Raw genomic sequence first — 27,342 nt, 5'->3', positions numbered from 1 at the left:
TGAATACTAGGAAGACATACGCAGACAATTGAAAAACAATCTTCGTAAGCAAAATCCTCATTGCTCCAATTTCTGACGTTCTAGCAGTTGCAGTGAGATGAACACACCGAATAGCTTTTGATATTACTCATACGCAATCCAACACATGTATTTTTTAACATAAGATCTACAATCTGTGTATAAAAAGCGTCATATACGCTCAAGTGTTCACAGTTTTATCAAGATGCTGCGTCCACGTACATTCATTATTGGAATTTTAGTTTTGTTCTCGTCCGAAGCTCTCGGAAGGGCTGTTACCTCTGATAGCAACACTGAAACCACCAAGAAAACAGAAGAAAATGGATCTCCTGAAGGAAAAGAAATCGCGTATCCATATGGTTCAGTGATAGTTCCTGGTGCAGAAACCTATCCGGTGATATCCCCGTATATGTGTCCTTGCGGCGCCCTTGTGAATCCTACGGATCTACTGATGATGCCGAATTACGCCGCTTATGCTAACTGGCTACAATCGGCAGCGGCAGTTGGTGAATTACCTCAGGAACCTGTGGAGGCCAAAACTGAACAAGAACAAACTTCCGGGACGGTGAAGTCTGATGGTCATGCACATGATACACAGAAACCAATTTCCAGTAAGAATGCGATGCTAGGAGCGAAGGCGTATTATTCTGGAATGTATCCGAAAAGTCATACAAAATCTTGAAGCATAGCAACTCCACAGAACATCTTCTAGAAAAAAAAGGTAAGAATTATTTAAATAATAAGTCTATTTTGACAAAATTTCTTATTTTTAGTTTTTGAGGTATTTCTAATATTTTATTTATTTGTTATTACACGAGATTTTTTTTTTTTTTTTTTGTGTGTGACTTGTAGGACTATAGCTGTTTTGATTTCCTAAAGATAAGTATTGTCAATATAGTCGGTTTAATGTTATTCTTAGCTTCAGCAGGTCCGCATCCGGAGGGGGGCTAAAGGGAGCCTGGCCCCCACTAAACTTTCCGTGGCCCCTCCAGACCTTAACACAAAATGCTATTATTAATACAAAAAACACAATTTAGCTATTGGTAAGAGAATGTTTAATGACTTGCTCCCCCCTAACATCTTCATGTCCCCCCCCAAACCTCTGTGGCTGGTTGCGGGGCTGAGCTTCGGCATGTTATCGGGAGAAAGTGCGAAATAGGGAAGTATTTTTTAGATAGTCATTCGTGATATTTAGTTATTTAAGGTAGTAGTTCGGAAAAGTCTATCTATCATGGGCGGCTGAGATGGGGATGAGAATTGTTTCGTTGTTCTACCCTAATTAGAATGCGGCCCAGGCATGTGTGTATAATGGATACCTGGAGAATTCTAGAGTACAAAGACATTCCAAACGTGCTATTGGGTAGAACACCTTATGTATGAACCTAAATCTAATAGGCTTAACTTACTCTACCCTTGTGCCTCAAATGGCTTGTTTAAGAAGAGAAAATGGACAGTGGTGGCTCAGTGGTAAAGCGCTTACCTCTGGTGCGTGGGGTCCCTGGTTTGATTCCCTGCCATGTAAGTTTCTGATGGATAACATCGTATCAGCAGGTTTTCTCGCTGTACTCCCCTTTCCTCCCACTTTATCATTCCACCAAATCTTCCATCATCATTCAATTGCCTTAAGAGTCTTCATGCCGGCGAAATACCGCTAATTTTACAGTAATTATGTGATATCTTCAAATAGATAAAAAGATAATGGAAATATGGAACAAGAGCGCCCTAGACGATATTATTTTGGTGAGGTACCGTTATCACAAGTCACCTAGTAGCTTTCCGTTTTCAGCCGTTTAGAAACGCGAAAATAAATGCCGATTTTCAAAATGGCTCGAAATTCAAAGCAGATAAGTGAGTCGTGATAACGGTTTCTCATGTAAAATGATATTGTCTAGGGCGCTCTTGTTCCACATTTCGATTATCTTTTATCTATTTGAAGATATCACATAATTACTGTAAAATTAGCGGTATTTTAATTTCGCCGGGATGAAGACTCTTAATCATTCGTTCCCCTTAGCCTAAAAGACACAATCGTGGGTCGTTAAACTGAAAGATGAAAGATTTCAAATAGAGGAAGCTCTTTATCATACAACGATATCTGCAGTGTTAATTGGTTGGTTGTCCTGTGGTTTATAATCCGTATCAGCACCAAAGCTATATGGGACGTAAACTTATAGCTTAGCATGTAATCCAAAACAGATAGGCTAAGTTTCCGCCGGGAATCGAACCCGGGTCTCCTGTTGCGGTGTCAATTATCACTGGAATTAGTAGTAATCAATATTAATAAAAAAGTTGACTGGAGTCTACTGTTTTAAGATACCATTCTGGTATTCGCCTGTGCAATAAGGCTGAACTTCAGTAAGAATGGTGAGTCGCAGGGTTTGAACACAGAACCTGTTTACTAGAAGGCAAGAGCGCTAATCATTAGCGTAAGAGATGACATTATTCGCTGCTAATATTACACATGGATCAGTTATTGGTAATTTTTTAAGGAACTGAACAACATGGTGTGTAGATAGAATATTTGACATTTTATAAATGAAGGAAGAACTTAAATATTTGTAATACAGGATGATTTTTTCTTTTGAAACACACGGATTTCATTTGGGTCTAGAATTTCTGGCTGAAGTTCGATTTTCATTCAGTTTGTGGCAAATGATCAAGGAAGGATGGGAGATTTATGGAACTATGTTTACTGGTTTAAATTCATCTCAGGTAATATCGACCACACGTCACGGAAAACAGCAAATATTCGCCAGTGTACCTTACAATTGGAATGAGGTTTTGAATTTTTGAAGCGAAATTGCAGAATACAAAAAAGTGTTAGTGAAAATACAAATTAAGCCTTAGTGGGAACAGCCATAAATCACATATTGAATAGTTATAACCGATTTCTTGCAACAAATGACGGACAGATTTCTTGGACGGCCTAAGCAGTCGATAACTGACATCTTCCACAACATCAGCCTGCGGGGCTCGATGCTTCCCTGTCTCACTCAGAAGCGATCCTGTTTGTGACAATTTATTAACTAGCGACCATATTATGTTCCTGTCTGGGGCAGAACGTCTGGGAAAATTTGTTTCTAAATGCCCTTTGCATAGCAACAACAGATTCCGTTCTCCAAAAACCTTTTAACGATAAACTCATGTACACTATTCACACGGTATCCTGATCGTACTCACATAGTAGCAAAGAACTGTACAGCACAATTCCCAATACAACGGACCAGTTTTCTGTTCCTTATTGATCTCGGCAAGGTTGTCATCTAACGAAGAAAACTTTATCTCCACATCATACCGCACCTCATTCCAATTGTAAGGTACACTGGCGAATATTTGCTATTTTCCTTGAGGTATGGCCGATATTACCTCGGATGAATTTAAACCGGTAAGCATAGTCCTATAAATCTTCCATTCATCGTTCATTATTTGCCACAAACCGCATGAAAATCGGACTTCAATTAGAAATTCTGAACCCAAATTAAATCCGTGAGCTTTTTTAATCACCCTGTATAAAATCATCTCATGCTATGAGTAACGGTAATTCATACCCACATGGCGTAGTCACTAGCGCTGTCACCTTTGGTGTGAGCGGGCCCGAGTTCGATTCCCGGTAAGGGACACTTGGTCGAAAAAGTGTAAAAGCCTTTTTCAGGCCAGTCATCCTGAGAGAGCTTTTTCTCATTCACATGAGGCAAATGCCGGGATAGTACCTAACATATAGGTCCCAGGCCGCTTTCTTCCTTCGCTTTCCTCGGATAGTGTATTCACCAAGAGATGTCACCCTTCATAGGTGATGGGCTAACATGGCCATAGATGTCGAAGGTTCAGAAATGTAATTCCTAATAGTTAATAGTCGCCGTTCCACTGCGTTCGTTCCCTAAGGGTCTATCTTTATTTGAAAATGAATCAGGGGCGGATCCAGGACGGACTTTTGGGGCGGGCGGTGGGTTGGAATACTGCTACTTTTAAGAGGTCCAAACTCTGGGATTGGTTTTATTTATAAATATAAAGTAAGAAAGTTTCCTCTTCTGGATCTCCCCCTGGATCCGCCACTGAAATGAATGGTGATTATGCTGAACATGGTTGTTCTTTGCTATTTATTATTAAGACAAGGTTTTAAACAGGCTAAAGTTGTAGATGCTTTCATAAAATCGACAAGTGTTCCGTGCAAAACTCAATATAATTTATTAACTAAGCAAAGTGTACATAATACATAAAATAGAGACAGTTGTTACTGTTTACCTTTAGGACGTTGCAATGTTTAACGAGCTCTGTTGCCAACGAGGGGGCCGCGGTGGCTCAGTGTGGTAGAGCGTTTACGTCTGGTGGTTGGGATGCCGGGTTCGATCTCAGCCGCCGCCAAGTGAACCTTGTGAGTGACAAACACCGTGTGCGTGGGTTTCCTCGGGGTTCTCTCATTTCCTCCCACTTTCTTCATTTCATTCATTTCTCATCATCACCGTCTCCTTTAGCCTAGTCGGCATAAGCGTGGGACGTAAAACTCAAAGATTTCACTTCATTTTTTTTTCTGTTGCCAACGAACATGAAGCATAGCATTAACAAACTGTAACCGTATTAGGTTTCACCATTAGTATTTCTGTAATGGCAAGCTCTTGGGAAAACTAAAAAAAGTAAGTTAAACGTAAACGTTAAATTCTGATTAATATTCTTTGACTTCTATTTACGATATGGTTGCCTGAAGAGACGAGACTACACACGATTTTCGCGACAAGAGGAAACTTTTCCAACTTTTCGAGGCGAAACTACTTTTGAAGCACCTTTCGGAGATGGGGCAGCATTGGCTCTTGTGTTGTAGTCAACCCTACTGCACATTGCTGTTGATTAATAAGAATTCCAGGGTTAATTGGCTGCGCACACCGTCTCTATAACATCACTACTTGAATAAGTAACAGTCTTGCATGTACACGACGTGAAGAAATTAATTTGTATAACGCGTTATTTTCTCAATTAGCATTGAACCCGGAAGTAGTAGATCATTAATAAATAATAAAAACAAAAGAGGCCAAGATTAGATCCTTGAGGGACTCCGAAATTTACAAGAAGGCTTTTGGTTTTATAGATTTCCGGTTTTTAGAGAATATATATCTTTAGAGTTCTACTACTTCCGGTTTTAATAGAGAGAGAATAGAGTGAAGAATGAATATATCCTGGGACGGTTATTTGATTTCAGAAAATAGTTTCTTGCTATTACCGTTTTACTTCATAGCACTCAACGTTGAAACCGGAAGTAGTTGATTTCTGGTATTGTTTCCCATGAAACTAAATCTTAAACTGTATTGTATTAAAAAAAAGTAGTGAAAGTACTTCCTCGTCTCGAAAAGTGTATTTCTTTCTATTAGAAAGGCTTCGTCTCTTTTCGTATATTTTCATGAAAATCCTGGCTCGACTTGTCTCGTGCGCAGCATTAATTTCTGCTACTCCCATCTAAATAATGGTGTTAAAAAGAAAAAAACATGGTACCTATTCTTATAACACTAAATCGATCCAGAAAGTCTGCTTTTTTTCTTTGTTTTTTGTCGCTTTTGCTCTATGTACGTAGATCAATATTGAAACCGGAAGTTGTAGTGGGTTTCCATCACTTCCGGTTTTAGTAAAAGAGTTAAGACTGGAGATTAAATGTATTATTTTAGTTACATGTTTTATTTAGACAAGGCTGTGATGTAATGTATCCCATAGGATACATTGCCAAAATAGGTAGTCAAAGAACGAAAAATGTTCAAAAAATTATGTATCCCAAAGGATACATTGTCAAGAAGAGGGTTAAAAAATCAATTCTTAATGTTTGAGTCTTTACATCCTGGCCAAATTAGATGATGGTCCATCAAATAGATCTACTGTCAAATAGCCTTCTCCATCGGTCCTTAAAGACAATAAAGAGTACCAAAAATTTGCAAAGTGATCCAAAACGAATCAGTAAAATCCGATTAAATGAACCAAATATGGCTTTCTGGTTTTCAAGATTTTACGTAATTTGAGTGCACAATAATAATGACAACAAAACTGCCAGATTTCCTACCTATAAGGAAAAGTTTTGCAACATTAGTTTATTTATGACATTTTGCACATACTATCTGGCTCACTTAGCAAATGTTTTTTCTTCTTCAATCTCTTTGTTATTCAGTAAAATTCAAGGATTTTATAAAATAGAGGATCTGCCCTTACAACGAAATCTTGAAACCATACGTCACAGTTTTGCCACTCCTACTCTGCCCACTCCGCCCAATAAGATCACAATGTTTTGAGCCAAAATTCAATCGGACAATCGCGGAGAGGAGAGTAACCAATCGGACGTGCCGGTGCTCGGCTGTTCTTTTTTTTCTTTCTTTCTTTCTTTTTTTCTTTTTTTGGCTTCATTGATTTAATAGGATGAATATTCAGACAGATTCTCTATTTTATAACATTCTTGGTAAAATTAAAGTAAAAATGGGAACACACAAGTGGGAACTTTAATTCCACTGTTCCCAAATGGAAACATTTTTTTTTTTAAATCAGTTTTTGTCTGTGGATTATTTGTTGTGGATTTGTTTCGTCTTTTACAATAAGGATCTGCTACCAGTCTATCTGTTACTACTAAAATCCTCAAAATATATTAAATAAGGTCAGAATCAATAAGTTTAGAAGAAATTGCGAAATTCTGAAACAAAAATAATTTGGGATTGAATGGGTTTTAAAATACTATATTAGTAGCAAGCAGTGACCATTTCTAGCTTTTCAGTTTCTACACTACAGTGGTAGCACTGGTGTTATTTACAGTGGTAGCACGAAGCGAGGGGGGCGCGGTGGCTCAGTGGTAGAGCGTTCACCTCTGATGCTTGGGGTCCTTGGTTCGAGCCCAGCTCGCGCCGTGTGGACTTTGTGGTGGACAAACACCGTGCTCGTGGATTTTCTCGGGGTTCTTCCACTTTCTTCATTCCACCATTTCACTCATCTCTCATCATCACCATCTCCTTTAGCCTAACCGGCATAACCGTGGGACGTAAAACTTAAAGATTTCATTTCATTTTTCTACGAAGCGAGACAAGCCGAGAAATAACGGTTCCTCGTGTTGTCTCGTCTCTATCCTTGAAGAATTCTTTCTGTCTCGTCTCGTCTTGTCTCGACTCTGGAAAAGCTTTTCTAGTCTCGTTTCAAAAACTTATAGTATTGCAACGAGTTTTTTCTTGTCTCGCTTTGTAAATTTGAGTACAAATTTTATGTCTTGAATTTTTCTTAAAGAGGCCTCATCCCGGCGAAATTAAAATACCGCTAATTTTACAATAATTATGTGATATCTTCCATTAGATAAAAGATAATCGAAATTTGGAACAAGAGTGCCCTAGACAATATTATTTTGCGCGAGGTACCGTTATCACAAGTCACCTAGTGGCTTTCCGTTTTCAGCCGGTTAGAAACGCGAAAATAAATGCCGATTTAAAAATGTCTCGAAATCGAAAGCAGATAAGTGAGTCGTGATAACGGTATCTCATGTAAAATAATATTGTCTAGCGAGCTCTTGTTCCACTTTTCGATTATCTTTTATCTAATGGAAGATATCACATAATTACTGTAAAATTAGCGGTATTTTAATTTCGCCGGGATGAGAGCTCTTAATTTCATATAGAAGTAATCAGAGATCCACGAGAGGTCTACGAAGGTGTGATAAAACAACATTAAAATCATATTTATTATTATTGGGGTACATTGTGTAAAATTTTCCGTATCTTCAAACATTGATAAATACGAGTCTTTATATTGGTACAATTCCCTTATCAACTTACAGTTTTTATCCTACGAATTATGTAACACTATAATATTGTTGGAGATCTATTACTTGCGTGAACTAGTGTTACCTACAAGACTTTCCTAGTAGCACGAAAGCTTTCGACCAGTTGACACGTGCTTGGATTTTGACTTTCTACGCTTGCACTTGAAAAGCATGCTTTCATACAATCTGCCTTTTGTTGTACTTGCAAGCGATGCTTTAGACCCTTCACAGAGCGTCACGGCATCACTGGCCGTTCATTGGCTATTGATTAGACTTGACTTGTAAAACGCTTGCGTCCAGCTTGAATGGAACACTGAATACAAGGTTGCCCCAATGTAACTTCGTCACTGGAATTGAGCTTGCGGCATGCTTGCACGTTTTCCAATCAAGTTGATGCAAGCTTGGCCGACTTGCAATTCAAGCTTACAGTAAGCGGTTTGCAAGTTGTCTCTGCTACTAGGTTTGTAAATAATTTCCGATCTGGTCTCCATTCTCATCTCCAAAATGAAAGTTTTCATATTTCCCGACGTGGCTAAAATTTAAAAAAAAATTTTGAGACGAGATGAGAACTATTTTCATCTCGTGGACAATATTAAACTTCACGAGTCATCTACGCCAGTGTCGTCACGATTTCTTCTTGGGTCTTGCTTTATGAATCCGCAGCTCATGCAGATGCAGGCGGTCAAAGATTTCCATTAGCCAAAAGGCCATTCTATTTTTGTTGGCAATTGAGTGCCTGGACTAATTGCCAGAGAGATTCTTGAAATACTCGATAGATCGTTTCTTCTGATAATAACTACTTGGATTGTGCGATATTTTTGTTGAATTATGTGGATATATATGATTAGCATACGCTCTTTTGGCGGCGTATACTGGGGGATCGATTCCTCTCGGATGTTTATGTAATTCTGATTGTATAGTAAGCTACATATCCATGTAGTGATGATTTCAGACGATTTTTTCCCGGAGAAAATTTTAATAAGCAGGGGATTAAAGTAGTGGTGCGAAAATGCTGGTAACTCTTATTGATCACTATTACAGATTTGCTCCGGGGAAAGTTCCCCCCGGACTAACCCCTGGAAAGATCACTGTGTCCACGTCTCTTGTCATCGGTACCAGAAAAAGCACAGCAAACACAAAATCAAACAAAGATCTTCTCGTATTACAAGTCTTCTTTACGATTAGTGTCATATTACAGTTATAGCTTACATAACATATGACCATCTCGTTTCAACATTTCAGTCTATTTGTGTCATAGGATCTGTAGCCGATGCTCTATGCTCTATTGTTATTTCTATGGTAGTTTCACCTACGGTAGATACACGAAATGAGACGAGATGAGAGCTTCATAGTAGCTAAGTGGTTAGCATAGGCACCTTCGGAATGGAAGACACGGGTTCTATTCCCGCCGAAGCTCATGTTGTTTACATCTCACGTTAATCTGTAGGGGCATGTCTCATATAACTTTTCTGCTGAAAGGGACGCTAAAACTCAAATCAAAATCAAACGAGACGAGGCGAGATGAGACAGTGCTATTCCAATAGTACTTCTACAGACGAGATATCACTTTCACGGAGTCTTTTCGAGACAAAGCAGGCTGAAATCTTGTCTCGTAGATAATACCAGATAGAATTTTAGTGAACAGATTTGAGACGAGGCACAGTTCTAATAGAAACAGATGCATTTTTTTGAGACAACACATCATATTTATGAAAAAGTTTGACAAGGAAATAGACTGAACTCTTGTGGAACCCTAGTGCCACCAGGAATACCATTTTATTAAATAATCGGATCCTGCTGATCAGTCCAAATTAGGGGTTGTGTAATTGCTTTATCTGTGATAGAACCGTGTAGTAATCACTGCCAAGGTCATAGCAAGGAGAATTATGATGGATAGGTCTCTATCATAGAATTTTTACTATAAACTGTATATGATATGTTAAGCAATAATGAATTATAATCTTATCTAACAGGTTTCTTTTATAAATGTATATACCCTATCCTCGAAAGTTTTCTATAGTTACGGACTTGAATCCCAAGTGTACACCCACTGCGTGATTATCACATCCAAAAACCTTGTTCGTGACCTTTTTTGCCAATTCACATGGGAGCAACTATTAGAAAGCATTGCCGTATCAAACTAACGAAGTTTTGGTAGCCTGTATATATTCATTACTTAAAATTATAACTATTCTATCAGGCCTTGTTCCCATATTATCACACTAAATACAACAACACACTGAGCAAAGCTATGTGATAACATACAGGATGTCTCAAAAGTCCCCTGACATAGGGTATTGTGCTGCCAAAATGTCTTGAGCCGTGGCAAAAATGCGAACTAAAGCTCACACCCTCACACACCCACGCATTGAGCCAGTGAGGGTTCAGCTGTTGCTAAGCGAGACAAGCGAGTGGAATTCCTTCAGCCGATAGCAGCGCTTGTAACGGAAGACTAGGGATTAAGTCAATGTGGCATATCTTTAACTCTGTTATTATCAGAGCTACAACAAAATGTAAGAGCAGAAACCATCTCCAAATATGACGTTTTCAATCTAAAGTGAAGGAATTTTTTTAATCGAACGAGTTGTTTGGACTGTACACTATTTATGCGTTCAATGTTAAATGAAAATGAAACGTTACCATTTACCTGGATCCACAACATAAATGAATGAAGTTACTGTCTGTTATGCTAACATGTCGATGACCAGCCATCATTTCAAACATGCCTCCATTCACTATATTCTAACAAAATTTGTCCACCGTCCCGTCCCGTCCTTTCCTCCCCCAGCCCCGGGGAAATGGCAACGCTGCATTTTCATTTAACATTGAACGCATAAAGAGTGTACAGTCCAAACAGCTCGTCCGATTTAAAAAATTCCTTCACTTTAGATTGAAAATATTATATTTGGAGACGGTTTTCTCTCTTACATTTTATTGTAACTTTGATAATAACAGTTTCCGTATGACAAGGACTTTTGAGACATCCTGTATAAAAACACGAACATAGTTTCAACACACGAACTGTGTCTTCACCAGTCTTCCACTCCTGGCCATTTGAGAGTTGGTCACCTCTCATACACCTTCTGGAGATCAACTTTTAATTAGGCTTCGCCCGTTCGTTAAAAAGTAACATTTATGTTTTCCACTTTCACCTGTTCAGCTGCACACTGGTCCAATCAAAAATATCCCTTTCTGCTGGATACATTCTTGCCGTTTAAATTGTGCTTCTTTATGCTCCCTTATTCATTTTTTCTCTTTTTTCTTCTTCCTTCTTCTTTAAGTAAGATCTCCCATTCTTTATTGCAAATCTTCCATTCCAGTTCATCACCATGACCCCTCCCTTCATGATTTCCCTTGCTTCTTTCCATTTTCTCACCAATGTTATGCTCTTTGCTTCTATGACCTCTGCTCCTTCCCATCCTATTCTGTAGTTTGTCTTTTTCTGATGCTTATATATTGCATTGTTGTCCTTTTTCAATCTTACGTCATTCTTATGCTGCTTTATTTTTTCTTCCATCTTCTTTTTTGCTTCTTTTACGTAAATTTTGTTACACTCCGCGTATCACACTTTCTATATTACCTCGCTTTGATAATTGTTCACTATTGCCTTTCTCTTGCCTTTTCAAAACGGCTGATTTTGGTAGATACTATTGTCCAGTTGTTAGGATACTAACGACACCTATGCAGGCCGGTAGCCAACCCAAAAATATAGGGGGGGGCGGATGAAGTTAGGGGGGGGGCGGATGAAGTTAGGGGGGGGCGATCCAACCATATTATAGTTCATCACCATATTATAGTTCATTTGCAAGTCTACCGTGGAAATTTTAGAGGGGGCCCGGCCCCCTAAACCCCCTGGATACGGGCCTGCACCTATGTGTAAATTCTATGAACTATTTGAAGCTCGTACATCACTCTTCAAACAACAGTTGAATATCTTAATTTATTTGTGCGCCTGAGAATTGATTCTTCTCATTAATAAGAATGACTTAATTTGATTGGCTATGTGTCAGCAACGTTACCTGACAGAACCAATAGCATCTAATAAGAGATCTCTTAGGTTAGCATGTATTTAGCGCACTATTATTACGAGTATCCAGTTATTATTCACTTTTAAACATAATGAGAAATTATTGCTCGACTTATTGCTAAGTTCAAACACCGTGTGCGTGGGTTTTCTCGGGGCTCTCCCGTTTCCTCCCACTTTCTTCATTCCACCATTTCATTCATTACTCATCATCACCGTCTCCTTTAGCCTAACCGGCATAACCGTGGGACGTAAAACTCAAAGATTTCATTTCATTTTTTATTGCTAAGTTTAAAAGTTACTTCTATACAAAATGTCTACTTCACTAAATATTAATTTAATAAAATATATAGTATGGCACTGAGACAAAAATATTTTTAATAATTATGTATCTAATGGATTATTGAATTAATCTAATGGATTAAAAGAGAAACTTTACCACTCACACACACTTAAGGCATACTTCCAGCAAAATGGGAACACCTATTTCAAGGCACACTTCCATTATCTGCATGGCACATAACGTTTCAAAGGAGGATTAGAAACATTTTGAGGAACATTACCTCTTCCCACCTGAAAATTACTCGCATTAAATTTTGTATCACAACCATTATGATAATGTTCCTCGTCAAAAAAATGAAACGAAATCTTTAAGTTTTAGGTCCCATGGTTATGCCGGCTAGGCTAAAGAAGACGGTGATTATGAGAAATGAAGGAAATGGTGGAATGAAGAAAATGGGACAACACGAGAAAACCCACCATACAGTTCATTTGGCGCGAGCTGGGATAGAACCAAGGACGCCATATAATAGATTTGAACGCTGTACCACTAAGCCACAGCGGCCCCATGAAGTCTCTCGTGGTTATGTGGTTAACGTACGTGCATTCGGCGTGGGAGACCTAGTTTCGATTCCCGATTGAAGCTCATGTGGTTCGAATCGCATATTAAACTGTAGAACCTCGTCTCATATGTCCTCGGTCTGTTGCTCAACGGAACGTTAAATCTCTAAATCAATCCATCATTGATACTTATATATTTGTGGAGATCATTCATTTTCCTATATTTTCCCATTCTCCTTCCTCCTTCGTTACTTGCCCTCAAGGAATTAAAAAAAAAATGAATAGAACTGTTAAGTGGAGTCATTTGTAACTACTATGGAATAACTGTTGTCAAATGATTGGTATAGCTTACCTAAATATGGGTTCCCCGGCCAGAAAGATAAAGTATCTGCCGATCCATCGAAATATATCTGTAAAAAACCGTAAATTTATTAAAATATCTGGATGAAAATATGTAGTGATTTTTTAAAGTTCAATGTCACACGCATATACTCCTTTAGCTATAATGAGAGGTATGATTAATAAATGCGAGTGATCGTAATATTATTTTTTTGTGACCTCTCACTAGGAATCGAACACGCGACCACTAGCAGCAAAGTCACACGCGCTAACCCTAGACCAATAGGAAGGACTAATAATTATTTGTATTTATCTCAGCTCTTTGCTGCTTCTTCAACACAGTAGGCTATTTAATTGATAACTCCGGAACAGAAGGAATAAAATAATTTCTTCCTGCAGCGTTCAGAGCAGGGGTAATATTTGCAGAGCAGAGGCGGATCTAAAATTTGGTAAGAAGGTAAGAATTTGGGGAGGGGGTCGCCAAAACCCAGACTATGATAACTATATGATGAGTTTACTATAAACTTTCAAAAAAAAAATAATAAATAAATTAAATTATTTTTTCACTCAAAAAACTGGGGCCTAGGCCCCCAGGCTAGATCTACTACTGTTAGAGAGGGTAGGGGAGCAATTGCCCCCCATAAGATTAGGAACACATACTTTTTAATACATTGCATACAAAAATACTAATTAAAAAAACGTGAAACTCGTGTCGGTGGACAATCTTGCCCTCCCAGACAGAACCTATAATGACGTTATTGACAGAGGTATCGAGAATATGATACACAATTATCAGTGTTACTTTCAATTAGATAGTTTGGTCGTTTCTGGTTCTTTGTCGGTTTGGACTCGACATTTAATCTTGCTCATTCCAATCCGATGTCGAATCACGCTCGACATACATTTTCGCAGTTAATTTCGGCATCAAATGTTAGTTGCTTGATTTCCTTGGTACGGCACTACATCTAGTGGACGATACTTAAACCATTATTTTCACCCCTGTTTTAATAGATTGCATTAATATAAGAAAATGAAATGAAATGAAATCTTTAAGTTTTACGTCCCACGGTTATGCCGGTTAGGCTAAAGGAGACGGTGATTATGAGAGATGAGTGAAATGGTGGAATGAAGAAAGTGGGAGGAAACGGGACAACCCCGAGAAAACCCACGAGCACGGTGTTTGTCCACCACAAAGTTCACTTGGCGGAGGCTGGGATCGAACCCGGGACCCCAAGCACCAGAGGTGAACGCTCTACCACTGAGCCACCGCGCCCCCTGCATTAATATAAGAGTTTTTAACTTTGAAAACTAAATAGTTATATACTAAAGGCTGTAATTTGGCAAATTCCTTGAGACCTATTTAGACAAACTCGGGACATATAGAAGGATCAGAAAGAGCTAACTGCGTATGACTGTTATACGCAATAATACAAAAACTAGAAAACGATGCAAAAGAAATCTGTAGATCACACTAAAAATTCTTGTTTTCAGTATTGCTTTAAAAAAAAAAAAACAAAAGAAAAAACTGTAGATCTTGTGATAGTCCATTTGCTGCAGTGCTCCTCTGTATTTCAAATGCAGCTGTCGCTAACATGACATAAAACCAACTTTAGTTGAATTTATAACAAGACCAGCTTTAATTGAATTTGACGTTAATGAAGTTAAGTCTTCTCATCACCGCCTCCTCGGGACGACGGATGTAGAAGGCAGTGCTTCTCATACAGTAGTCAGTAGAGGGCGCAAGAATTGCTTTTCCCAGCGAGTATACGAAGAGTAGTCCAGTGGTTCTGCGTAGCGCAATCGCTAATTCTTTCACCTCTGGTGCAAGCGATTCCGAGTTCGATTCCCGGTAGGGACTCTCGGATCAAAAGGTGTTACAGCAGTCATCCTCACTAAGATTCTTCCTGAGTTTCCCCGATTCATACCAGGCAAATGCCAGGATAATAACTAACATAAGAGTCCCAGTCTACTTCCTTCCTTCCCCAATCCTTTCTTCCTTTCCAATTCCCTTGGCAGTGTGATCACCGAGTGACGTCATCCTTCATATGTGTATGGCAGACTAACATGGCCACAGATGCCGAAAGCTCAGAAATCTAATCCTAATCCTAATGAAGAGTGGTCCAGCAAGCTAAAACCACAAGGTGCCTGAGGAGTTGAAGCCGGACCAGTTTGGCTCACATATCGCTTTTCCCCCTCGAATGGTCGTTGGAATATCACGCAAGACGTATATGGTATACGAAAATCACATTACATGGACATTATCCGTGACTGTTGTTACTGACAACGCAGTCACAATAAACCACACGTAACATGATTTTCACAGAAATGATACAAACAAATTACTAGCTAATAATAATTGCGTCAAATATCAGAAATAACTATGAATAAACGTTCAGGGTATGGCAGGTATTTGCGAACGAATTCACCTCCCCAGGGGATGGAGAGAAGATACTGGAGAGAAAGTATTTTACACGTGCTGTACAGTTACTCACATTCACAATGGACGATATCATTCAATGAAATCGGTGTCAGCCGCAATAACTTCCTCTACACACTGTCAAAACCGCCTAAGGTCAGTCACAAGTCGGGTCTTGGACGTATGTCAAGTCAAAATCGTCACTTATTAATAATTAAATTAAAAATATACTAATCGTTAGTACTACGTTAGTACTCTAAGCACAACGTTACTACTCTCACCCATGTAAAGTTATTAACGAATTGAAGTGGCGATGTTCACTTGACGTCAAGCCAGAATCGCCACTTTTGTAAATATTGTGCAAAGTATACAAAAATGATGTCAATCGTTAGTACTGGTTAGTACTCCAAGCACAACGTTAGTACTCTCACCCATGTAAAGTTATTATTGGGAATGTTCGCCGTTGCATCCACAACAGTTGTACTGAGAGTCGCAGTGGTATTGTGTGGATGCTTCTTGCAATCCCTCTCATCAGCTCTCCATACGCAATACTCCATTTGATGAACACATCGCAAGTTGGAGAACCAGATGTTGTGAATGACATGGTCTTAAAAATTGTCAGTCATCAATTCTTGAGCGGTATGGGCTGTATGGAATGGAGCGGAGCCCTGCTGGAAAACGGTCTCCTAAATGCTATAACGGTAACTTTTGTCGAAATTGCCATTGTCTACATAATTTTGCAGAGCAGACAAGTACAAATTTTGGAAAATCGTATGGCTCTATATATTAAAATGTTAGGTTTATGTGTTTGTCTCCAATCCTTTCGACAATGAGATCTCGAAAACCAGAAGTGCTAGAAACGTGCTGTTTTCGCTGGTCGATTCAAAATATTGTGTAGATTGTCCAGTTCTAATTGAATATATATATATATATATATATATATATATATATATATATATATATATATATATATATATATATATATATATATATATATATAAACATGGCCGTTATTTCTTTATTACATTTTTAAGGGTATACTTGGTGTTGAAATTTAAAAAAAACAATGCATCATATCCTACGAGTTATACATTCACACATAACATAGTTGTGCACATGGGTTGTATATCTTTCAGGCATTTGTTTCATGGCCAAATAATGAAAAACGAAGGATAATTGCAGTTTAAGATAAATCTTTATTGTTTGGAGTTTTTTTACCCAATGAACACCATATATCACTGACATTATAATTAATTGTGAGCGTAATGTATTTACTTATTACATACAGCATGCATAAATAAAGAAAATACTGATCATACATTAATCCGTTAATAAACTCCAACCGGAAATGGGCTCAAATCTTGCAAACGGTGCGAGATACTGAAAAGAATAATCGAAAAAAATCTCCCCTTTATGATACCCCTTGCCCATTTTTATCAAGACGTCCTACACTTGTGTCTGTAAAGGGACATGCACAGATGTTGTGAGGAATGAGAAGGAGATTCATGCTCATATGTGAATGATGCGCTGTGCAGAGATCGCAGGCTGAGCTAGTTATTAATTAACATTTCTTTGAAGAGCGGGCGATGAGTAAATAGTATCGGCTCTTTATAGTACTAGCAAAACTAACTAATTACTGATTTCAAAATTGTCATCGGGGTAACACACACAATATACAAGGTAACCAAAAAAGTTCTGACCGTTTTTGATGTCCAATTAATCATGCGCTCACAGAGAGGAATCAAAATGATGCATGTGCCTGCCTAACTTTCGGAAGTTAGTCTGACCACCGATTTTCAGTAATTTACGCATGTTACGTACATACAACAGTCATAGCTTGTGCAGTGCCGAAGAGAAATGGATGTATAGAAACAGCTTGTTCGCGTGTGTATGTTGTATGACTTTGAAGAGGGACTCTCGCCTGTAGAATCAAGTCGCGCATATACCAGGCATTTGAGGAGAATGCCATGAAGGTTCACACCGCTAGGCATTATTTCCAGAAAATCCGTTGGGGAGAGGTAAGCCTTTCTCAGTGGACAACCACCTGTGTTGGACGATGAGGCCCTGAAAGCAGTCATCGAGAAAGACGGTGGTCTAAAGTGTGATAAACTTGCAGAAAAGCTCCGCTGAAACAGTCAGTCTGCATTGTTCCTGCACGACAATGTCAAGCCACATGTGGCAAAGAGGATCCGGGAGACCCTTCAGCAACTTGGCTGGGAAATACTGTGCCATGCATCATATTCAATGGAGCTTGCGCCAACAGATTACTACTACCTGTTTCATTCACTCGACAACCACCTCCGCGGGAGATCCTTCGCAAATGAGGGAGACCTGCGGAACACACTGACTTCTTTGTATCCACGACACTTCTTTGCATCCACGACAGGCAAGTTTTATTTGGTTAAACATATTTGACTTGGTAACCATATTACGTAAATACTTGTAGATTATGTAAGGGGGGCGCGGTGGCTCAGTGGTAGAGCGTTCACCTCCGGTGCTTGGGGTCTCTGGTTCGATCCCAGCTCGCGCCGTGTGGACTTTGTGGTGGACAAACACCGTGCTCGTGGGTTTTCTCGGGGTTCTCCCGTTTCCTCCCACTTTCTTCATTCCACCATTTCACTCATTTCTCATCATCATTGTCTCCTTTAGCCTAACCGGCATAACCGTGGGACGTTAAACTTAAAAGATTTTTGTAGATTATGTATTCAAGAGACATAAAGCTGCTTCCATAATAAATAGTCTACTTCGATTCCCTCTTTAGAATTGATCCAGAATGTAACTAGAAATTTTGCTAGAGTAACTTCAAAATTAGACGTTCTTAAATGTAATGGAAGATGGCGTAAGTTCGTTAACAGAGAAACGACATTTATTCAACTAAAGACTTATTACAGCCACTCCATTTTCATTTTTCTTCCATCGACTAAACCATAAAATGTAGTACACTAGTAAAGAAATGGCTTTACCTTTTTGCTAGAACTCGATAAATCAGCTCTCTCCAGCCTTCTTGACGAGAAAATACGAATATTGAGGGCAAAATTCTCATTAAAATTGTCCTACGGATACCAGTTCCATTTTATTCTATTTGCTACGCCATGAGATGTAACTATGTGACTGCAAACATACATCCAAGCAGCCTGTATTAAAGTTTAATTGCACAAAAATTAATGTTATTAAATTATTGAAAATTATTATAAAAGTTAGATGATTTTAGAAGTCATACTATAACTAAGATGGGACGGACATGGGTCCAAAATTGCGTGCATTATAGTAATATGTTTAAACCCTTGAATCGTTATACATATGAAGGTCCTGGTTGGCGCTTTTTAAAATTTATATAAACTACATATTATCAAAAGTCGTATCAAAATATAAAAATCTAAAGTAAATCTGTAAAAATTATTTTAAAAAATGTATTAAAGGTTAGTATAAAACTCTCCTACTTAGCTGTCTGAAATTTTCCCGTGATTCCGATATTAGTTTTAATTTTCAGAAGTGTAAAGTTATCACAAGATACTATTTTCTTTTTTGATTTCTTAACCAGGGATGCAAATAAACAACAAAATTTTACTCGCCCAAGATAAAAGCTACTAGCCCACATCTTGCGATGAAAATAATTTACTTACCTTCAGTATGATATTAAATACTCGCCAGCATCGATGAAAGCACTCGCCCCGGACGAGTGAACGAGTGGTTATTTGCATCCCTGTTCTAAACAGTACCGTAATATTTGAACGTCTAAAAGTTTTAAGTCTGGCATTGACCAACATCATTACTATTTCTCAAGCTGTTTTCGCATGATTTGATCAAGTTGATTGAATACAGTGAAAGAGTTAAGTTGAGTTGATTTTGAGTTTAACGTCCCGTTCAGCAGCGAGGCTATATGAGACGTGGACCTACTTATTAACGTGGTATCCAAACCACATGAGCTCCCGCCGGGAATCGAAGAATACAGTGAATGAAACTGAAACAAAATAAGCATACAAATAAGAAGTCACAGGAACAACTTACTGTAATGCTTAAACTGACAAAATCGACCATCAATCTACAGACAAATCTGTACAGCTCACAGATGACAAGAAGAACCCTAGCACAAGTAGTGTAACGTAGGTATGGGCTCGCCCACTTTTCGCACGGGGGTTTCAAATGACACCACGGAATAGCACACAGATAACTACCCGGAGTATCAGACGACATCTAAGTATAGACCACACCTCAAAAACCGAAAATGGACTTGACCGTGTCGTTGACCTTTCCTCGCTACCCCTGTTTTAGGGTTCTTCTCGTCATCTCTGAGCTGTACACTTGACAACGTTGTAAGTCAACATTATGAGTAAATAGGAGCAATACAGGTATAATATGCTTTTATATGCTAAGACAGCGTTTCTCAATCTTTTTTCCTTTGGGGCACAGCAAAGGACGTTTTAAACTTTCGCGATACCATTGCATGTGTTTTTTCCAGATGAAAAAAGCAAACACACAAAAATACGTACTTGTATAATACATTTTTTAAATTATGGAACGACTGTAAGATACAAATCTCATAAGCAAATTACGTAAGATTCTTGAATAGATACATATTGTTCCTGGCGATTTTTGCAAAGCATATCTATGCGTGGACGAAATCTTGATAGACACACTCTGATCTCCAGCGTTTCTTTCCAAAGAAAATTGAAGAGTGTTAGAAGCAAACTTCCCAGCTTTAAACTTGGAAGACAAGTGTGAAATCAAGTCGATTCGAGGCAATTTTTTTATATTTTTCTAAAGATAATTTCTTTGCGGAAGATATTAGAATACATTAAAAATCTCGCGATACACCTAAGATGTATTCGCGACACAGCGGTTGAGAAACGCTGTGCTTAGAGATAGGGGCTCCCTACCAATGCAACTAGATGTAGGTTTTAAAATTTATTGCAACCAGTGTGATGCCAACATAAAAAAAGTCATAAAATCCCATCTCAAGTAGCAAAAGATCTTATTTTGGCGTATAGATTTCCGCATTATGCTAATTACAATCACAAAACATAAAATGTGAAAATAATAATGTAGTTAATTTTCTCCATCAATATGCAAGTTAGTTTCGATTCCGTTACATTTATCACATAGTTGATAAAAACAATTAAAATTTAAAGGAACAATGAAAAGGAGAAGGAGAAGAAACAGAGCTTCATTCTCTAGTTTATGATTTCTCAATCTGTGTGTCGCGACCCCTAAGGGGCTCGCAAGAGGGTTTCATGGGGGTCGCGAAGATAAGCGGAAGAGGTAAATATAATTAGAATCTAACACAGGAAAATACTTTAAAATATTATTTTGAATTTTGTTCTGACAGGCAAATTTTTATTTTTATACATGCTGTTAAGAACAACAAACAGTAGGTCTACTAAACATTTTCAACAGGTGCAGAATTGTTTAAAATTCAATTTAAATGAAAGAAATACGATATGAAACTAATGAGAACTGCATATTGAAATACCAGAAACATACAAATGCAACAAAACCTGCATACTGAAATACAATTAAAATTGAAAGCTAATGAGATAGCTGAGCATGGTGTGATTTCACTAGTACGGCAAGGTCCGGTTGAATCTTTCTGACGCACGTTATCAAGTCATTATCAACTGATAAGCGATTTCTTGATTTGGTTTTAATGCTTACCATGGAAGAAAAACTACTTTGGTCACTAGTATTCATGTTGAAACATTATGACGGATCGGATTCGATATTTGAAATGAAAATGAAATGAAATCTTTGAGTTTTACGTCCCAGGATTATGCCGGTTAGGCTAAAGGAGACGGTGATGATGAGTAATGAATGAAATGGTGGAATGAAGAAAGTGGGAGGAAACGGGAGTACCCCGAGAAAACCCACGCACACGGTGTTTGTCCACCACAAAGTTCGTTTGGCGGAGGCTGGGATCGAACGCGGGACCCCAAGCACCTGAGGTGAACGATCTACCACTGAGCCACAGCGGCCCCAGGATTCGATATTTGTAATATGAATGAACTGACCAAATTTGGTTTTAACCCATTTGGTTTTAGGAAAGTTGCTGCATCCACTATATACAAGAAATGGATTCTACTATTATAGAATTAGATAGATATCGTGAGATCTGAGCAATAAGTATATTAAAAATCCCACACAATCTTATTACAAACAAGAAATTATAACGGGGTCGCTGGCAAGAGGATGTGATAATATGGGGGTCGTAATAAGAATAGGTTGAGAACCACTGCTCTAGTCATGCCATCTAAAACGTTTAGGAAACTGACGGTTTCTAATTAACATTTTGCCTTGTTTCCGTACCACAACGCAGTTTACGTTTCTTAGTGTTTGAGTTTTAAGAATTAAAAAAAAAAAAAAAAAGTAATTTCATAATCCACTTCCAATGAAAATGCATCTTTCATGTGCCAAAACACACCGGTACACCATCTCGTATGTGTTATTTCTGAGATGGAATAGCGATGGTAACCAGGGGCGGATCCAGGACGGACTTCTGGGGGGATGGGCGGTGGTTTGTAATACTGCTACTTAGAGCTACTTTTAAGAACTGCAAACTCGGGGATGGGTTTTATTTATATATAAAATAAGAAAACAAAAAGTTTCCTCTTCTGGATCGCCTCCCCTGGATCCGCCACTAATGGTAACCCAAGCAATTTCGCATATGTTTCTGAATTTTTCAGCTCTTCTTGTTCGTAGATTAAAAATACCAAATACGGTGGCGTATGTAAGGGGACTTGGGGATTGAATCCCACTTTGACCAAGATGTTATGCAAAAATAAACATTTGCCTTATTAAGATATGTATAAAAGGTTCTTTCTATATTTAAAATCATACAAATTATAAAAAATGGTGACAGGTAATCATCATTTTGGTCTGCTTAACATATGTAAGTCTTCTTAGCCATATATAAATCATCCTAAAATGTTTTGGAAAAGCAGGCACTCGAAGGGGAAGTGTCGACGCCTGAGAGCTATGCAACCACATATAGATATCTTTTTTCGTCAATAAAAAACAACAATAGAAGAGATAGGAAAGTGGAATAAGTTCTAGTAGAAAGTTATTATGGTCATACATATTTTAGAAAACTCTTTCATTATCTATATGAAAAGGTTCTGTCTGAGATTTTAAAATAAAAACAACGGCTTATTTAAAAATTTATTACGGCAAAATCTCAGTTTTATTTATGCCCAAAGTTTCAGAATATATGTTTCAAGATACCTACTTTCAAAGCTAATTATAAAAATTGGTAGTATTTTGATTATTTTATAACTTGGAAATATGGCATAATATTAAATTTCAGTTTCAGAGATTTTTTGTTTCCTTGGCGAACAAACAAGGTAAATGAATAAAAGAGTTCCGGTGAACCAAACTCCTTAAAAGCCAGCTTAAATCGTAGTATTTGATTCCATTATATGTGGCAGTATCGTTAATGTTTGACCTTTAGCTGTGCTCTTACTAGACCAATCCGCTTACACCAACGTTGCCAACTACTCGTGGGCACAAAAGCCGGTTTTTCGGTTTTTAGGAAAACCGAAACCGGTTCTTGAAAATTTTCAAAATACAGGTTTTTCACCGAAACCAGTTTCGTTTTTTTTTCAAAACCGGTTCCGGTTTTTCCAAAATTGGTTCTATTTCTGACCAGAATAGTGTTTCGTTGTTCTCCGGAAACCGATTCCGTTTCCACAGAAATAGTTTTGTGTTTTCCAAAAGTTTTCACCGAACCGGTTTTGAAAAAAGCCGAAGTCGGTTTCAAGAAAACCGAAACCGGTTTTGGAGAAAACCTGTTTCGGTGAATAACCGAACCGGTTTTTGAAAAAAACTGAAACCGGGTTCGGTGAAAACCGAACCGATTTTTTTAGAAAACCGAAATGTCGGTTATTCGGGTTTCGGTTTTTCTAGAAACCGATTTCCGGTTTTTATAAAAACCGGTTTTGCCCATCCCTATTGCTATCAGTATGGTGTGTGTGAATCCGATGTGACTGACAAGCTTCATGTCCTTAGTGACGACGAGAGAATCTTATCAACATGTCGCAATATTCACCCACTGATAACAAATTTCCCACTGGACCTGTATGTAGCTTAACAGCGTGTTGCGAGATCATTAGTTCGAGTTAAACGTTAACTCGCTTCTGCATGGTATAGGGGCAACTATATGCAATTACATACTGAGGAGAATTGAGAACATTGTCTTATTGGCATATTTATTAGTAGTGCTCCGTGGTCTGTAAAAACATCAGTTGCAATATGAAAAGCATATGGACATACGTGGTCGCACTCCGTGCTCTTGAATGTTTCTTCGATATTTAGAAAAAATCTAAATATATTTCTTGATTTATATTTACATTCACTATTATTGCTTTAGTGAAACTTCTAAATAACGGATGCTTAGAAAACGTGATTATTTACTCGTAATCCGTTACAGAGAGGTTACACAAATTTAGATGACTCACAGTTCGCTCGATAATTCTATAGAACGTGATTATTTGCTCGTAATCCGTTACAGAGAGGTTACATAAATTTAGATGACTCACAGTTCGCTCGATAATTTTATGCAGTGTACCATAGCTGCATTTGTTATACATGTAAATATAAGCTAATATTGAGATACAGTACTACTCACTGTTGTAATCAGTGGGTGGGAAAGAGTGAAATCCTCCTCTGTAATGAAACATTAATATCACTGAAGAATGTGTTTATATGGGCATGTACTGCAAAATATACTACATGTGTGGTGATTTTGTTCTTAAGAAGATATAATCACCACATTTATGCTGGTTTATGCACATTTATGCTGCTTTTTTAAGAACATATGTACCGTGTCCTGCGAAAGCGAACTAAGCGCCACTTTCATACTTTTGAGAAAATTATTTAAAGGTTGATGTCCAGCATTAGTGTAGCCGTAATCAAAAGTGAAATTATGTTTCTTTTCTTGGAAAGGTGTTCATTTTCCTCTCTTTTCGATTGTGCAAAACGTTTTAATGCTTATCAGGAACCAATCGTCGCATTTACGTGGATTTTCAAAATTTGGCGCTTAGTTCACTTTTGCATAACACGGTACATATAATTACCTGGTGGTGTGTTTATGCTGCTTTATGTTTTTCTTTACATTCTTCAATTGGTATCATTGGTTGGCACCATTTATATTCTCTGCGCGAAAGTTTCTAACCGATTACTAATGATTTGTCCTATTTTTGACTGTTCTTGACACGCGGCGAAGAGAAGAACCTCTGAAAATTTGCTCTAGTCAGGGACCAGACCAGTGTACCTTTAAAGGTACACCAACATTTTTAAAAATCATCAGAATCAAATATCACAAACGAATTATTTGGAAATACCACCAATTCCGGCAATGATACTTTCAAAATATACGCTTCATATTATAAAAAAATAATGTCTTCAAGGGAGAAGGGTGGAGCTTACAGTGAATTATATAAAATATGGAGCAAAAGTGAGCAAAACTTGGCAGATGGCAGAAAGCAGATCAAGATTTGGAAATTATACGATAGAGAGCACTGGGTCTGGACCCCCCCCCCCCCCCGAAACATCCTAACTTAACATATGTTTATGCACTTACTCAATAAAGCTATACTTGTTTAACAGGGAAATGATTGATGTGGCATGAACATTTGATCTTACACTTCAACTGTACTTTCTCTTTTAAAAAGAACATATATTATCTACTGCTATATTTTCTACTGTTATATTATCTAGTGCTATATTATCTTATCTAGTGCTATATTATCTAGTGTTGTTATCTAGTGCTATATTATCTTATCTAGTGCTATATTATCTGAATATATTATCTAGTGCTATGGCTGGATATTATCTAGTGCTATATCTGAATATATTATCTAGTGCTATATCTGAATATATTATCTAGTGCTATGGCTGGATATTATCTAGTGCTATATCTGAATATATTATCTAGTGCTATATCTGAATATATTATCTAGTGCTATATTTGAATATATTATCTAGTGCTATATCTGAATATAATATATTTTATAAGAACATATATTATCTAGTGCTGTGTTCTTATAAAAAGAACAAATATTATCTAGTGCTATATTTTACAATTACTTCCGTGCACAATAATACCGGTACCTGTTCAATACTACGTAGATCCAGTGGCTTGTAGCATTGGACACCTTCCCGCAGTTTAGACCCCCCCCAACAAAAAATTCTGGATGTGTGCCTGTGGGATCCGTAATATCTTACGGGTTTAGTTTGGTACTAGGAGTAAATTTAACATATTGTCGTTGAAGATGTGATACCTCGTATGTTCAATTTTTGCGATTTTGAGTTTTTTTTGGCATAAACTTGATGAGAAGAACATAGCTCATGTTCTAGCAAACTCTTGTACGCCACAAGAAATCGATTGCTGAGAAGCAGTCGATTATAATGTTGACCTGCATATCGATTATTGGCAACTTCAGGTGATACCTCGTATGGAAATAAATTCAATATATTATAGTCATTTGTGTTGTGATGACAGCAGCTGAGTCAGCGTGGTTTTAAAGAATAAAACACCTTTCAGAAGGTTTGAAATGTTAAGAGGGCAGACTACTAAATGTTTTTCAAAAGCTAAAAAATGTTCTTTTGTCAGTTTTTCGTAAGTGAAAAGAGATAATGAAATATAACTTACCTCAGTAATATACAATATTATTCTACACCCGAAAATACGAATCGGAAGAATTTTCAGTGTTGCGATCCATAGAAATTACAGTGTGACCAGAATTTGAATTACCCAAAAATCTAGGTTATGGCAGCGGTTAGAAAAATGAACTCAACGGCAATTAATGACTTACCATGCTGTCTGTGTTCCTTGTTAATTACTTTTTAAATAATATTTGTATTTATTTTTTTAACAAAGAGTACAAAATAAATAATTTTTAATTATCGGTAGAATTAAAATATAAATATTATTTAAAAAGTAATTAACAAGGAACACAGACAGCATGAAAAGTCATCAATTGCCGTTGAGTTCATTTTTCTAACCGCTGCCATAACCTAGATTTTTGGATAATTCAAATTCTGGTCACACTGTAATTTCTATGGATGGCAATACTGAAAATTCTTTCGATTCGTATTTTCGAGTGTAGAATAACATTATCTATTACTGAGGTAAGTTACATTTCATTATCTCTTTTCACTTATGAAAAACGGGCAAAAGAAAAGTTGTTAGCTTTTGAAAAATATTTAGTAGTCTGCCCCCTTAATATTGTGAATAGATATAGTGAAGTTTTTTCCCTTCTCCTGAAAAAGTAAGAAATTGGACATACTAGGTATCACATCTTCAACGACAATATAATAAATAATTTGAGAAATAACTTTTTTTTATATAATAAAATTAATTCATTTATTAAACTATATTTTTCAGCGTCTATATGCAAGGGCGCCCATGTTGTGGTTTCCAAGGGGGGAAGGGGGCAAGTATAAGCAACATTTCAAATATAGTTTCAAATTTTGCTGTAACTAATGTAAAAATTCTATTGGGTTTTCGATATTCCTAAGTACAATTTCCTCTTACGGGGGAGCGAGCGCCCCACCTTGCCCCCCCTGATGGGCGCCCTTGCCTATATGTAGAGTTGCTTCGCAAAATGAAGCCAAGATTGTACATGCATAAAGAAAAATTGTGACTAGATTTCAATAATTAAAATAATTTAATTTTTTTCTTTTATTTACAGCTGTGAAAATCCACACAATTAACTATGACAGTAGGCATCTGCTATACTAACACTCCTGACATCTACGTCTTAAAGAATATAATAAATGGCAAAACCAAATCCACGGCAGGCAACAAGCATATCCATCAAACAAAATATACGTACAAATCTCCTTCAATTTCGAATCCCATTTCTTTGAAATAACCAATTAATTTTGTTTATCAAGAAAAGAAATAATGTAATTTCAGATGACAATAAAATATTCCAATATTTTATT

General features: G+C 37.5%; 1 protein-coding gene across 1 annotated transcript; it reads left to right on the top strand.

Moving 5' to 3' along the window:
• LOC145693929 (uncharacterized) lies at window positions 1-27,342 on the top strand. The gene is made up of 2 exons (XM_081770086.1): window positions 1-739; window positions 27,087-27,342. Exon 1 carries the CDS (start codon window positions 224-226, stop codon window positions 698-700), a length of 477 nt encoding a protein of 158 aa, XP_081626212.1. The 5' UTR covers window positions 1-223; the 3' UTR covers window positions 701-739; window positions 27,087-27,342.

The sequence above is a fragment of the Thermobia domestica genome, chromosome 9 (assembly GCF_964235325.1).
Source record: "Thermobia domestica chromosome 9, izTheDome1.hap1.1, whole genome shotgun sequence".
In the NCBI taxonomy this organism is placed as follows: domain Eukaryota; kingdom Metazoa; phylum Arthropoda; class Insecta; order Zygentoma; family Lepismatidae; genus Thermobia; species Thermobia domestica.
The sequence above is the reverse complement of the archived record's forward strand: the minus strand, read 5'-3'. Positions and strand labels throughout refer to the sequence as shown.

Coding starts and splice junctions, on each gene's coding strand:
- LOC145693929 (XM_081770086.1), top strand. CDS start 224: ATGCTGCGTCCACGTACATTCATTATTGGAATTTTAGTTTTGTTCTCG.